The sequence below is a fragment of the Halyomorpha halys genome, unplaced genomic scaffold (assembly GCF_000696795.3).
Source record: "Halyomorpha halys isolate HHAL.00 unplaced genomic scaffold, Hhal_1.1 Scaffold497.1, whole genome shotgun sequence".
Taxonomy (NCBI): Eukaryota; Metazoa; Arthropoda; class Insecta; order Hemiptera; family Pentatomidae; genus Halyomorpha; species Halyomorpha halys.
In genome coordinates this window covers 231,967-246,531 of record NW_027113287.1, presented here as the reverse complement: position 1 = coordinate 246,531, position 14,565 = coordinate 231,967, and the positions used below count along the sequence as shown (strand labels likewise).

The window sequence follows — 14,565 nt, the reverse complement described above, 5'->3', positions numbered from 1 at the left end:
AAGAGGTGTAGATAGTTGACCGTAGATTAATGATTGGAGAAGTTTGTCGGGGGGTGCGGTCAGCAAAGAACAATATAAATAAACAAAACCATATTTATTTATTTTATGCCGACGTTTCGACCCGAGTTTCAGGTCTTCATCAGGGGTTATGGCGTAAGAAGGTAGGCCTAAAACTGGACTGAGTTTTGACCTACCTTCTACGCCATAACCCCTGATGAAGACCTGAAACTCAGGTCAAAACGTCGGCATAAAATAAATAAATATGGTTTGGTTTTCTTTATTTATGTTGTTCTTTGCTGACTGCACCCCCCCGACAAACTTTTCCAATCATATCTAATAAACAAGGGGGAGGAGGGAGGAAATCTAACTCGGTTTAACATTTCCAGTTCTCACATAGTTCTTTGAATAAGTTATTTATTATTGAACCAATGACTGAGAAACGGAGTAATAACAAAAACCAATTTAAATTGATTAGTGATTCCTTAGATAAATAAGGTTCATAGATACAATTTCTTCAAATAGTTAGTAGATTTAATGAATCTGTGCTTGTGAATTCTTTCAATTTTTTATTCATTAATTTCATGGTCTTTGAATAAGTCAAAAATTCTTATTGTTCATCGATTTAAAATAAATAAAAAGGACTTATAAATGAACTCGACAAAATATAATTTAATATTTAGTTCAAATTTATTTTATATACATTTTTATAGTTAATATGAGTTATTGTGAAAAATGACTACTTTTAACATAGAAATAAACAAGATAGATCCAAAGGGACAGAGATCATAATATTGAAACATACTGTCAAATATTTATATTTAAAACATAGTGCACAACCTAGACCATACTAAGCAAGAGATTTCATTTTTTTTTTCTTTCAATTTTTAATAAAAAAATAAGTTCCAAATTTGTACTTATAGACATTTGTCAAAATCGTGATGTCTCTTGCCTCATATATCACATTGTCTCAATGTAAAAATTAAAAAAAATAGAAATAAATTAAACATAGAAAAAAAACAAAAAAAATACAGCATTATTCATAAAGCAGAAAGTTCATCTTACAAACAGACACTGGGGTGAGTATTAACACATCCGTTAACAGAAAATAAACAAAAAATACTTATAATTAAGTTAACAATAATAAAGTAAATGATCTTTGATAAAATCAAAAATCACTGGTTCACATTCTTATATATATTTTATAATCAACTTTCTCACTCCGAAAAAAGTTGGCACCTTGATAACCTTTTCAAAAAGTTTCCTTATATTGCACTAGTAAAAGGCAACCAACTCTAATCGGTTTTTTTTTTTTTTTTGTTTTATAATTTTATTTTATTCTATTAAATTTTTAAATAAACATTTTATGTCAATAAAAAAATGTGTGTGTATGTGTAGGTGTATATATGATTTTATGAACACATATACACCCACACATACACACCTTATGCCTACTTTAAAGTTGTTCACCTATATCTATTACCTTAAGCTAAATGAGAAACAATATTATATATTAATATAGACTTATATTTAGTATAAGAAAAAAGTTGACTTATTCTGTCTAAAATTAAATCATATCTGCGCTTTGTACTAAATCACAAATTCAAACGAACCTGAAGTTACAACTTGTTATACTTCTATACAGAAAGTATATACAGTATGTATACATCTACAGATATTGACACACACTGTCTATACCGACTGTATTTGATACTATCAAATAAGGAGCAGGAATTAGGGAAGAAAAGCTTGCATAACGCAAATTGGCTTTGGATCCTAATACTCGCCCCTCATAATGACATAAATCTATTTATATTATTTACATTATTTATTTACAAAACAGTATTATACAAATCAAATTGTACATAGATAATAAACAAAATATTTATAACTCCTTCCTTCCATTTAAGTATTTTTGATTGAAAATAAACACTTAATGTTCTACAATTTTTTGGTTAAAAACAAATTCTTTGTATAAAACACTAGCCACTCATTAAAACCTAAATAAATACATTATATGTATTTTTTTAAAGCAGGTTTTGATAAAATACATAAATTTTAAATTATGCATTTATATAATATATATATTTACATATATAAATATTTAAATGTTTTCACTTTACAAAATATATCATGTACAATCTATATCCTGTACAAAACAAATGTACATCATATAAATTTCATGAATAAATTAAAACAACAATTTCAAAAATATTAAGAAGAAAGCAAACAAAAAGATTTACACTGTTCAAAGATTTCAATGTTATCTATTCCACTGTCGAACACATCTCCACCTACTAATTACAATCAACCTTTACAATATATTTACAAATATTTCCCTTGGAAATAGGATTTTATTCTTTATACTTTTTATGGATTTTCATTTGTTTTTCCCATTAATTTAAAGTAGTCCAATGTAACTTGGACGGGGGCGGAGGTCGCTGGTAGTAAAAGAAGTCATTGGCCGGAGGCGGAGGAGGGGGCAGGGGCCCAGAGGGTGGTAAAGGTGGTGGGGGAGGCGGAGGTGGCGGCGGTTTCCTCTTCTTCTTTACTTCCATGACAGGAGGCGGAATCATCGCTATCGTCTCGGCACCTGCATATTTAAAGATTATATTTAAGACATACTGAATGACATTATAAACATAATTTGGATAGTTTAATACAAAACAAAACTATTATGGTATCAACGTGATGTATTCTATAAACATTTACTTTTGCTTTCTGTTAATACTCAAATTTACTATACTGATATAGAACTGCAGAATGAGTAGATAATAGTATAAGATATTCAGTTAAATCTCAATATATAAACATTTTTATAGAGGAAAATTATCATTTGGTTAATTTTTTTATGACTTAACATACAAATTGCATTCACAAAGCTTCAAGATGTCTCAGAACCAAAAAAATATATTAAACATTTTTATACAGCAAATTATAAGTCTAAGAAATGTGACTTTTGTGGATCAACAAGCTTCCAGCATTTTTTCCATCAGTCATAGTTCCTGAAACTCTTCCCACAGGAGACTTTTAAGGGACCTCGACAAAGTTGTAGGACTGTAGCCATGGCTAAGGCAGTCAGTGATGTCACATTGAACTTGGCCAAAACTTCAGCAACATGTGGGAGGGTGCATTGTTATGGAGAAAAACCTAATCTTCTTTCATCTGGGCAGAATTAATCCTTTAAACAGAAAAGTACTCCGGCACAAAACTAAACTATGATAGTCACTAGGATTCAAAAGATCACAAACTTATTCCAAAACATCGTTTCAGCTTGTCCAAGATCTCTCAACCTCAACCTTTAAAGCACTGCAAGTGACATACAGGCTTCATTAAAGGGTTCTTGAATCATAGCAAAGGTCTTCTTGTAAGGTTTTGTTCAGTTCCACACACAATTTTATCAAATAACACTGCTACAAACGAGACTGCAGTGTTTTTATCAAATAACACTGCTACAAACGAGACTGCAGTGTTTTTATCAAATAACACTGCTCCAAACGAGACTGCAGTGTTTTTATCAAATAACACTGCTCCAAATGAGACTGCAGTGTTTTTATCAAATAACACTGCTCCAAATGAGACTGCAGTGTTGGTGCCAACAGTTAGTCGACACCCTTCCCTCTACTTTACCCAGTCGGTGAAACCAGTCTGCTTGCCCTCCCCAATTAGGAAAAAATGTCTTGAAACTTTATGAGCATACCATGTATGGATTTTTTAAATTTTCAATTCAACATATTATGAACTTAATTTGGATTTCTAACAAAAATAGATTACATGGATATTTACAAAAGGTATGAATAATAAAACTCCATTGTAATGATTTCCTGGTTATAATTCTCTTTTTATAAATAAGTCCTCACTGGTCGTTTTTTTATGAAACTTAAGTTTTTTTGAAGCATAATTTACAGTTATGAAGTTTTATTTTGTTAATATGAGACAGGTTAACTTGAATTTTTAAATATAGTATTGATACGAAACAGTTGTTTCCACGATCCTGATTCAAAAGAATGTACCGTTGTTGCTATTTGAAAGCTTGTTAGTTTTACCAAAACCTTTATATTATCATAGAAAAAAAAAATTACCTAAAGAATCAGAAAAATCTAATTGAAATTAACAATACATTTCCATGATTAATGATCATGAAGTACTGAAAGAAAATAAAGATGGAAAAGAATGAAACTGATTCAGATGATTCGTACATTTCTTTTATGTGCTTCTGAATGTTTTTCCTGAACAAAAAGAAATGCTTAAACCAATTTAACACAAAAATTATAATGTTAAAAATACTTTAAACCGAGGTGATTAACAATTGTATAATTGAGTGCTTTTATTGATTTTTAAAATTCAACATTAAATAAATTTGAGAAGTTAGTTTTTTTTTTACAATTGTCTGGCAAATTGTAAAAAGATTTACTTCCATGGATCCCAGGAGCATTGCAGTGTCATAACAAAGGTTTTCGGTATATATAAAAAAATTCAATTTTATTATTTTTTGGCTAACTTAAATGAAATTTTATTTGTTCTTGAAAAGAAGTGTAGACATAAATTTTCGTTATATGGAAGTTTAGTGTTTAATAGAGTTTATCAATATCATTATTCTATCCTCCAATCCTCATATTCTACTATTATCAGTATAGTAGTTTTATGGAATATAAACAGTTGGAGTTAACAAACTGGTTATAAAAAAAATAGATAAATAAATGACTATTAGGAATATTCAAGTTATATCTTTACTTCCACAACTTATTGAAAAGTTTTGTCTGAAAGCATAAGGGGCTGGAATCAGCAAAGAAAATGAGAAACATAAATCCAAGAGGAGTAATAAATATATGAGTTAATGAGAGTGAAAAGAAGACAGAATGAGTTGAGGCTCACAGAGAACTATCTTCATGAAGAGCATGTAGGAAGTCAACCATTTTTTCTAGAAAGGTGACTTTTCCAAGTAGGTTGGAAATGAATTTCTATCATCAAGTTCTGGACGTAGGATGAGGCTGGAGGAAACCATCAGGAATGAGAGAGCTAAAAGGCTTTTAATATCACTGAAGTTATGATAAAATGGCAATTAGGGACTTTGTTAAAATACAAATTCTGGACTTAATCAATACTAAGACTCAGAACAGGGTCAATTTTAGCTCATTAATTAAAATAATCGACATGTTTCCAAACTGAAGAGAAAATTGTTGAGGCAGATAAAGAAGAAGATTTTTAGTTGTTAAACAACAAGTCTGAAGGGTGAATCCCGAGGCAGTAAATCATATCATCATAAATAAGACATAAAATAATTAAGCTTATCTATGAGTACCTTAAATGATAAGTAAAATAAACATCCAAGGTAATTATTGATTCACCAAAAGAAATATTTAACTTTCCCCGACCATCTGCTATATAGCCTTCCAAACTTTTTCATGTGAAGACATTTGTTAATCAATGCTAAAGTATTTGGTGTCTTGCCAGGTCTGTCTATTATTCTTTGCAAAATAAATTAACAAAGAAGAGAGAAAACAGGGAAACAATTATTGTACCTGGAATCCCCTTTTTATTTTTATCTTCTTCATCATCACTAATAAGGAGCCCAAACTCCCGCCTCAATCTCTCGGTCAATGCTTCTCTTTGCTGTTCCACGAGGGTAGGGGCCGCACTGAACCCCGCACCGCCAACTATGGACCCTACAAAAATTTACAAACAATTAATAAAATGAATAACAAAACGGATAACACTATGTGACAAAACCACTTTACAATAGGGAAGACAGGTCACAAAAGTGATGGAATTAACTATATTTTAAGTTTTGAGAACCCTTCAAGGAAAAATGTTAACATTTTTTACCAGGCATGGATTCAATTACCAAGGTCGAAACAAAACCAAAACCATTTATTTTGTGCAGGATTGATTTTAATTTATAAAATAAGAATGATAACAACACATTAGTCTATAATTCAAATGATTAAATCATGACCAAAAAAATTGAATCACCGAAAAATAATCAGAAACAGTTATTTGATAAGATTAATCAAGGACGGTGAATTAGAAAAAATAATTAAAAATCGCGGTTGATTGAAGTATTGGGTCCAGGGCAGCATTTTTAGAAGAGAGGTTAGAGGAAGCAGCAAAAACATTTAATTCACAACTCACAATGAAGTAAGGCCAGAATAATTAAATTATGATTAGGCCGCTAATGCAATGTAGAAATCAGCAAGATCAGAGGAAAAAAAATATTGATAAAATGAGTGTATCAGTGAAGCCTTCTGTTAAATTCTGTTTTCAATTTAGAAATTTATATGAATGAGGCGAATCCGAATAATTAAATAACATCAAATACCAATAAATTTACCTTTCTTAAATGTGGAATCAATAGGTGGAGCAGGAACATTAAAGAGAATAGAATTTGTAAGAAAGTCCTCCGAGTCGGCATCGATATCTTCAACCGATGTCGTTATCTGAATGGTGGACTGTGTCTGTTGTGAATGCTGGTTTACTTCAATACTTGATTTGGCTGGTGGATTAGACTTCACCCGTTCACGATATTCAGAAATTGACAACTGGAAAGAAACAATCTAAATCAAAAACTGAATCCGTTTTTTTTTTTAGTTCAGTTCTTAATATTTTGACATTATTTTCTATTAAATATTTATTTATTTAAGTTCAATATCTCCTTAAAAATTGTTACTGATCTAGAATATATTAGGGATAGGCAAATGGTCTGATTCTTTCCAATCTATGAACTAGTCACAAAATAATAATAAAATAATAAAAGTTACACAGATACTGCTTTGGAAACAAAGCCAATTTAAGTTATTAATCCCCACCAAGCACTAAATGAGTATAAAAAAAACAAAACATTTTATAAGCCAATAAATTTTAAATTGGTCTGACTTTCTTTCACTACAAATTTTGAATGAATATTCTTCCTAACCTCTCAAAGTATTACATAACAACTATACCTATTAGTATCTTTATTCAATTAAATTAATAAATGTAATACTTAATTTAGACTTTTATTGAAATTATGATATGTCAAAAATACTCACCTTCCTCTTCACTCTATTTGCTTCTTCTTTCATTTTAAGGCTGTTCTTCTCTTTGTCTTCTTCACAACTTTCTGGGGAAGCAGGTTTGTTAGAAGGTTGTGATGGTGAAGGAGCAACATCAGTAACAGAAGATGGTGGTGTTTTTGGTCCTCCAACAGACTAAAAGAGCCAATACATTATTTTAAAATAATAATAAAATATATGCATACTAAAAGCAATGTTAAACATGCATACAGATGTGGCAGATAATTAATTTCTGTTTCACAGTAGCGGTGAGTGACTTGTGGGTTTGGGAGCCCTCAAGGGTCCACCCAGCCTTATAATGTGGGTAAACTTAATTGGATAAAAATCTGGTAGTCAAGTGTGATTATCAGCAAATCACCTCTTTGCACAACTGTTGGTCCAGAAACATTACTTCCTTACAAAGTACTGCACCCCTAAGTTATAACAGTAGGCCTTATTATTGTCATATAGATCAGTCTTTTGTAATGTGTTGGAAGTTTAGACGGTTTGTCTAGTAAGTGCTGTAATAGTCGGAATGGACGTGCAGTTTTCTGTCTTTTCAGTCTTGTGTGAGCTTAACATTATTAAAGTAGACTGTAGGGCATTCGGCAGGTTTTATGACGAAGAGTAAAGGTGATTTGATAGGATTTGTTGGGATTTATTTTTATCCTTCAATTTCGGCACCATTCTTCGAGGGCTGTGATATGGGACAGAAGAGTTTGGGATGCAACCAAAGAGTTAATATTAACTGTGAGCGCACATGTGTCATCATCATACGTGGTGAGGAGTGCTAGGATTTGTTGAGATGTCAGTGACAGTGTAGATGGGACTGAGGATACTACTTTGAGGAACATCAGCGGATTGAGAATAGAGGGATGAATAGGAACCATTGTGGTTTACTTGGAATAATCTATCAATGAGAAAGGAACGGATGATGAGAAAGTATGTAGGTTTTTTTTTTCCCTTACCTCCTAAAAAAATAAGAACAAACAATTATAATATATATAAGTGAAAAAAAATGTATGTACATACGTTGGCAAACTAAAACATCTTGTTTTGCCAGTATGGCATTGTAAGATAGGTTGCCGTGTCCGCTGAAGGCAGTGTCATCGATGATGGCATGTGTTTGCCTGTGCCAACATATGTAGGAGGTAGGAATTTATGGAGTTTATAAAGCAGTCGTGGGTGCTAAACTCAGTCAAAAGTCTGCTCTATATCGAAAAAGACTCCAGCACAGCACGTACATTCTGTGCTTCTAAAACTTGAAACTTAATATTTTGATGTCAAGCCTGTTCCCGATACATTTATTTATAGATTTAATTGAACTACTACACATGAATATGAGACTTTAAAAACTCAAAATGGAATTAGGATAAAGATGACATATATTAACAGATTACTGCATGTATCTTGTCTCTTTATGAAACAAAGTCATTCTTTACCTCAAGTTTCTTATAACCTCTACTATCTTTGGAACTTAGCTTTAATTATTGATGGGTTAAAACAGCAAGATGTGGTCCTTTGGTCTATTTCCTGGCGGTATTGTAAATTTTCAAAACTTCTCTTTCTAACTCTGGAATGGGACATGGAATGTTTTTTTTCTTTTTTTGTTTTGTTTTATACACCCTAACCAACAAATAGATTGTGTGCAAACAGGTTGGGGATTCAATAAGCCCTGAAAAACAAATCTGTTTAAGAATTAAATTTCCCTAAGCATCTGTCATTATAATAAAGGCATTTCCTAATTAAAGAATCCATCAAGATAGCCATTTTATTCATCTCAGCTGGTTGAGGAAACTCAAATTTTCATGATTAATTGATTCTGGTTAGAAATAAGATTTTAAAACAATTTTTTTCACTATACAAGCAGAAATTGTCAAAACTTGTTTTCAGTTAAGCCTTCAGGAGGATCAAAAAAATTATCAATATGAATTTGTGTTTAAATTCTGATTTACTTTCAGAATTCATAAAAAAGTAACTCATTCCATGAGAAATTCCACTGTAAAGTTTGCTAGAGTAGAACTGGAGATTATTAGACAAATAAAGATACCCTCAGAAGAAGTCATAACATACACTAATGTTGTAACCAAGTAAATATTGCATTAACCAATAAATTTAACTTAATTATTTTTATCACTTATAACAAATATTGCACGTCATTAATCCAAATTATTATTTTTTTCCCTAAGAAAATTTCTAATTGGATAAACATATAAGGTTTGTTTCACTGAGTACTCTTTAATATTTTTTTCACTAATCAACTTCATTCAACAATAAAATTAGTTTGTATTTCATTATCAATGGTAAGAAAATATCAAATTTTAAAAAGTACCTGATGTTCAAAGTCATTTAGAGCGTCACGCTGAGGAGTCACTTCACCACTGGATCCTTGCGGTTCCATTGAGCTTTCATCATATTCATAGATCTTCAACAAAAAAGTAAAAAGAAACATTCAAATACAGCACCGATAGCAAGCTCATTCAATGACCAATAAAGGGATGTGAATTCTTGAACAACAGAAATAAAGTAATTTATGGACAAAAGTTCACACTTTTTCAAGCAATATTTGAGCTATATAAAGACATAATATGAATAAAATATCTATTGATGAATTAGCAATCGTAATTAAAATTTCAAACTTTCATGGAAAATCAAAAATATTCAATAATATAAAAAAAAATTGTTTATTCGAGGTTTAAAGAATTTTATATACAAGAGGCACTTAGTTCGAAAACCGGCCAATTCTATTTTTTAATACTTAATTTAATTCAACTTTAAAATTAACAGTTTTTGAACTATATTATCAGAAGGTAAAAGAAATTTTTCCAAAAATAGGTAAAGTGCTGGACTTGCTGTTGATGATTTCAAATAATTTGTATTTGAAATCTTATAAGATAAAATAAATATACAAAAGATTTGAATAAATGATATATTTTTTAAAAAACAAAAGTAGTGATGGTGATTATTACTCTTGAGTTATGAATGCAGATTTATTAACAAAAAATTCAATGAAGTTCACTGACTTTACTAACCAAGATAAGAATAATAAAAGACTTAAATATGGTCCCCACAAGAAATTCGTATGACCTGAGTTCAGTTTAAAAATATGCATCATTCAGAGTTACTCAATGATCATGAGAAAAATTTATTGTTCCAGTAATTCATAGAACACAAGGATATATCTTTACCACCAGCATATTTAACACATCAAAATTATTGAACAAATATCTGAAGAGATAATACTTATCTTTAATAAGCAAAACAGCCATAAACTTAATCAGCTTAGTAATTAATAGAACACAAGGATATATCTTCACCAGCATACTTAGCACATCAAAATTATTAAACAAATATCTGAAGAGATAATAATTATCTTTAATTTAAAAAACAGCTATGAACTTAATCAGCTAAATAATTAATAGAACACAAGGATATATCTTCACCAGCATATTTAGCTTATCAAAATAATTGAAAACAGCCATAAACTTAATCAGCTTACAAGCATGCTTATAACATTAAGCCACAGATCCAGAACAAGAAAAAATACTCGTTTCTTACTTTAGCCAGCTAGAACTGCATCTTATCAAACATTTCATAAAAAGTAATATAGGAATTGTAGACCGCAACCAAACATTATAATATAGGAAATATCTTCCTTCTAAAATAGCAATTGTTGACTATGGACCAGTCGATGGAGCAGGTATAGTAAAAAGGGAAGGACGAGGCACTCATATGAAAGAAAACAGAAAGTAAGTATCATACAAATCAGGAGTGCCATTGACAAGGGTTATTCATCTTATGGTGTGCTAACAACTTCTAACAACTATCTTCTCCCCTCCTTTCATCTTCTCTATTTCTATATTTGTTCTCATTTTGTACATTTTGATAATTCACTTACGTAATGAAAACAGTTTATCACTATTCTTTGTGCAATAAACATGTATGTTAAGAGTGCAGCCAGTACATATAATTGAAGAAATAGCATTGCGGCAAACAACGCATGCTAAGTTGTAGTAATGAACACAATCATACAAAATCTAGTAAGAGAAGATGGGGTGCGAAGAGTAAAGCTACACAAATAATAAAAACTTATTTACGTTTGAACCTGAATTTCAGACCCTTATCAAGGTGACTTAGGCAGAGTTGTCACTAAGATTCAAGAGTAAAAACTCTTCTATAGCAAAAACCCCTAAATGTGTCACAATCATCAATTAGTGATAAAACACTTAATATAATAACATTCAAAGGTACAATACAATTACCTGAAATCAATTGTAGTAAACTACGGAAGGTTTAAATTATTCATACAGCAACGCTTTACTAATAAAAGAACGGAAGGTTTAAATTATTCATAAAGCAACACTTTACTCATAAAAGAACAACTCAATTGTATATTTTCGTTATAACTAATATTCTTACTGCCAGATGTAAAGATGAGAAATAAAAAGAAACATATCACTCGATGAGTCTTCAGTCTAAGAAAAACAATTATTTTTTTTTTCATCAACATACTCTTCTATAAGAGTGATACATTCATTCCAACACTGCTTTAACTTTACAATGCCCTTAATGTAAAACAATTTGTCCTTGCAAAAAAGCCTCAGGTTTGGAGTCACTTCTTCATTTGGGCCAAATTTCTATCCCTAGAGCATATTTTTTAAGTCTAAAAAAAGATAGTAGTTACCAGGAGCCAAATCTGGAGAGTATGGTGGGCGGGGAAATAATTCAAAGGCTAATTCATCCAATTTAACCTTTGTTTTCATCAACTTGACAAGGGACATTGTCCTGGAGAAACAGCATTTTTTCTTTTGCAATGAGGCTGTATTTTCTTGATTTCTGCACTCAATCGACCCAATAATCCCATGTAAAATTCACCATGAAGAGTTGTGAAGTTGAACAATAAGAGGCAGATGAAGATAGTTGATTAACAAAATTCCACTCGCATCCCAAAATACAGATGCCATAATCTTGCCACCTGACTTTTGAGTCTGTAGCCGCTTAGGATGACTTACATAGCAGCCCCCCTCCTTCCCCGTAGCGCCCACTTTAAAAGCAACTTGTACATGACCAAGTTTTCATTTAAAATTGTAAAGACGCTACCTCCTGATACCGTCAAGCTGTCAGCTATCTCATGCAACTTACAACTTTACAATCTTTTAAAACTATTTTTTGGACAATTTTTATGTTTTCCAGAACTGCCAATTTTGGACAACCAGAGTGTTCAGCATCATTGGTGCATGTACGACCACGTTTAAATTCAGCATATCAATCAATAATAGTTTATTTCCCTGGTGCAGAGACCCTATAATGCTTATCAAGCCACTGTTTCACTTTAACAGTATTTTCCCAATCAAAAAACATTGTTTAATCAACACACAAAATTCCTTTCTATTCAATGTCTTAAAACTGGACTTCACTAAAAGAATTGTCACCTCTAAGCTAATGAAATGCCATGAAATTTTGACATGTATTCTTTGAAGGTAGGTATTAGCAGTACTACCTGGGTATCACGTGGCACTGTCAACAATATTCCCATCCATATATGCGTCAGACCAGGGACTTATCGAGTGATGTGTTACGATGTCAATGAGCTTATCTACTCAATGGTGCTCTTAATTCAAGACCAAGAGAACAACAAAATAATAATAAAAATAAATAAATATACAAACATTCCCAAAGACCCACAAAAAACTGTATCTTCAGAAATTTTTATTTCAAAATTAATTAAGTTCAGTTTATGCACAAATTAAGGATAATCCATTAATTAATTGAGGTATGCAAATTTAAACGACTAGAAAAAAATTACAATGAAATTAAAAATATATATCCATCTTAACTTAGACCAACTTGAAATTTGAAGAATTTGAGTAATTCTGAAAAAACAAAACTAAAGGAAAGTTTAAAAAAATCTTAAAAGGAAGCCACTTTGAAGAACAAACTCTAAGATCTATAACATTAAAGAATAGAACTTACATCACAACGATCTTCACAGCAATACAGGTACGAACTGAGTGGTGGTGTATTATATTGTTTTCATTTCTTCTGGTTCTTCTTCATTCATGTATTTCTTTCTGCAGGATTTAAAGTAACAGATAGAATTGTTTTTTTTTCCATTGTTAACGAATTTTGGAACAGATGGAGGTCAAACAATGCCACACACTACTTTTCATTTATTATTTGCAAATCAACCAACCCCCCACCTCCAACAGATACCAAACCAATCAACACAATATCAATATATAAGAGAGCTTAGAGACAAAATTACGCAAGATTAGGGGAAAAAAAATAATATTTCACTACAGCCCAAAAAGAAAGTTTGAAATTAAAATGTTTATGTTGCTTTTTAACTACTATCATTGGTAGAAAAAGTATAAACTTGCAACAAAAAGAAGATACTTAACCTCGATATATCACATCAAACATATATTTTGATAATAAATGAGTTAATATACAAACAATTCAATAATTGGCTTATTAATTAATACATTTATTACAGAATATCAATCTGCAATGATAAGTGGGATTTGCCCACAAATGAATGAAATTGCTTAATGACCTGGTAGGGGTTACAGGAGGTATAATCGAACCTTGTTTTGAAGTGATCCCCTCCTCAACTCACTCAGGGTTCACCAGAGGTAAAACAAAATTAATTATGTGATTAAGCTGAGAAAAAATTATGTTCAGTAAAATAAAATCGATTTGCACACTTACATTAAATCATATTTGTAAATAACTTTTTATTTTTTGAGTACTTTAAATTTATCAAGTAAATTTAAGTACATCATATATTACTAAACCTATCATCTATATATTAAGTTTTATATTACATATTAATATTTATTACCTAATATATGCATCAAATTACTATTAGAGTTTTATAAGAAATTTATTTTAGGTGAAGGTATATTTATTGAACTTAAAGGCAAAATTACTTCAATAATTTTAATTTATCAATCCAATGCTCTACGTTCCGCTTTTCATATTACTTTAGAAAACATAACTTATTCAAGATGGCTGTGATCATAAGGACTTGTAATTGTTTTTTTTTTTATTTTTTACAAAGAATATTCTGTAATATATTTTATACTGCATATTAACAGTATTTCATTTTTTTTGTTATAATTTCCTGTTAAATCAAGAATCTTTAATGAACAATGTATTACAAAATATGTATAACTTTATCAATTGAAGTTCGATAGCACATAATTGTAAATTATTAATACTATTCCAATTAAGATTTCATTAGATAATACCAAATATAACAAATTGAAAGGAAATTTTCTCTACTTAAAAGAGGTCTCATAAAAAAGAATGATTTATGTAAGTACCTGAGATTGAGAGTCAACAGCCTGAGGTGTAGCAGGAGGCGTATAGGAAATTTCAGAAGACATGCTCTCTCTGGCAAAGCGTCTCTTTTTAAGAGGTGCAGCCATATCAGTAGGTGATGACACCCCTATTTCTGAAACAAATACAATTAACTTAATGAGGTGTAGATAGTTGACCGTAGATTAATGATTGGAGAAGTTTGTCGGGGGGG

The 14,565-nt window shown here is 30.8% G+C and overlaps 1 protein-coding gene across 6 annotated transcripts in view; it reads right to left on the bottom strand.

Annotated features, from left to right (window-relative positions):
• Window positions 1-668: 668 nt before the first annotated feature.
• upSET overlaps window positions 669-14,565 on the bottom strand; it is a 45,750-nt gene continuing 31,853 nt past the window's right edge. For 5 of the 6 annotated variants that reach the window (XM_024359677.2, XM_014425144.3, XM_024359678.2 and 2 more), the window contains 6 exons: window positions 14,357-14,487; window positions 9,361-9,453; window positions 7,026-7,184; window positions 6,329-6,536; window positions 5,520-5,663; window positions 669-2,590 (listed from right to left, as the gene is read on the bottom strand). In XM_024359677.2, coding sequence (XP_024215445.1) covers window positions 2,394-2,590; window positions 5,520-5,663; window positions 6,329-6,536; window positions 7,026-7,184; window positions 9,361-9,453; window positions 14,357-14,487 — 932 coding nt within the window. In that variant the 3' untranslated portion in view covers window positions 669-2,393. The remainder of the gene's footprint in view (window positions 2,591-5,519; window positions 5,664-6,328; window positions 6,537-7,025; window positions 7,185-9,360; window positions 9,454-14,356; window positions 14,488-14,565) is intronic. The other variant, XM_024359680.2, reaches the window with a different exon arrangement.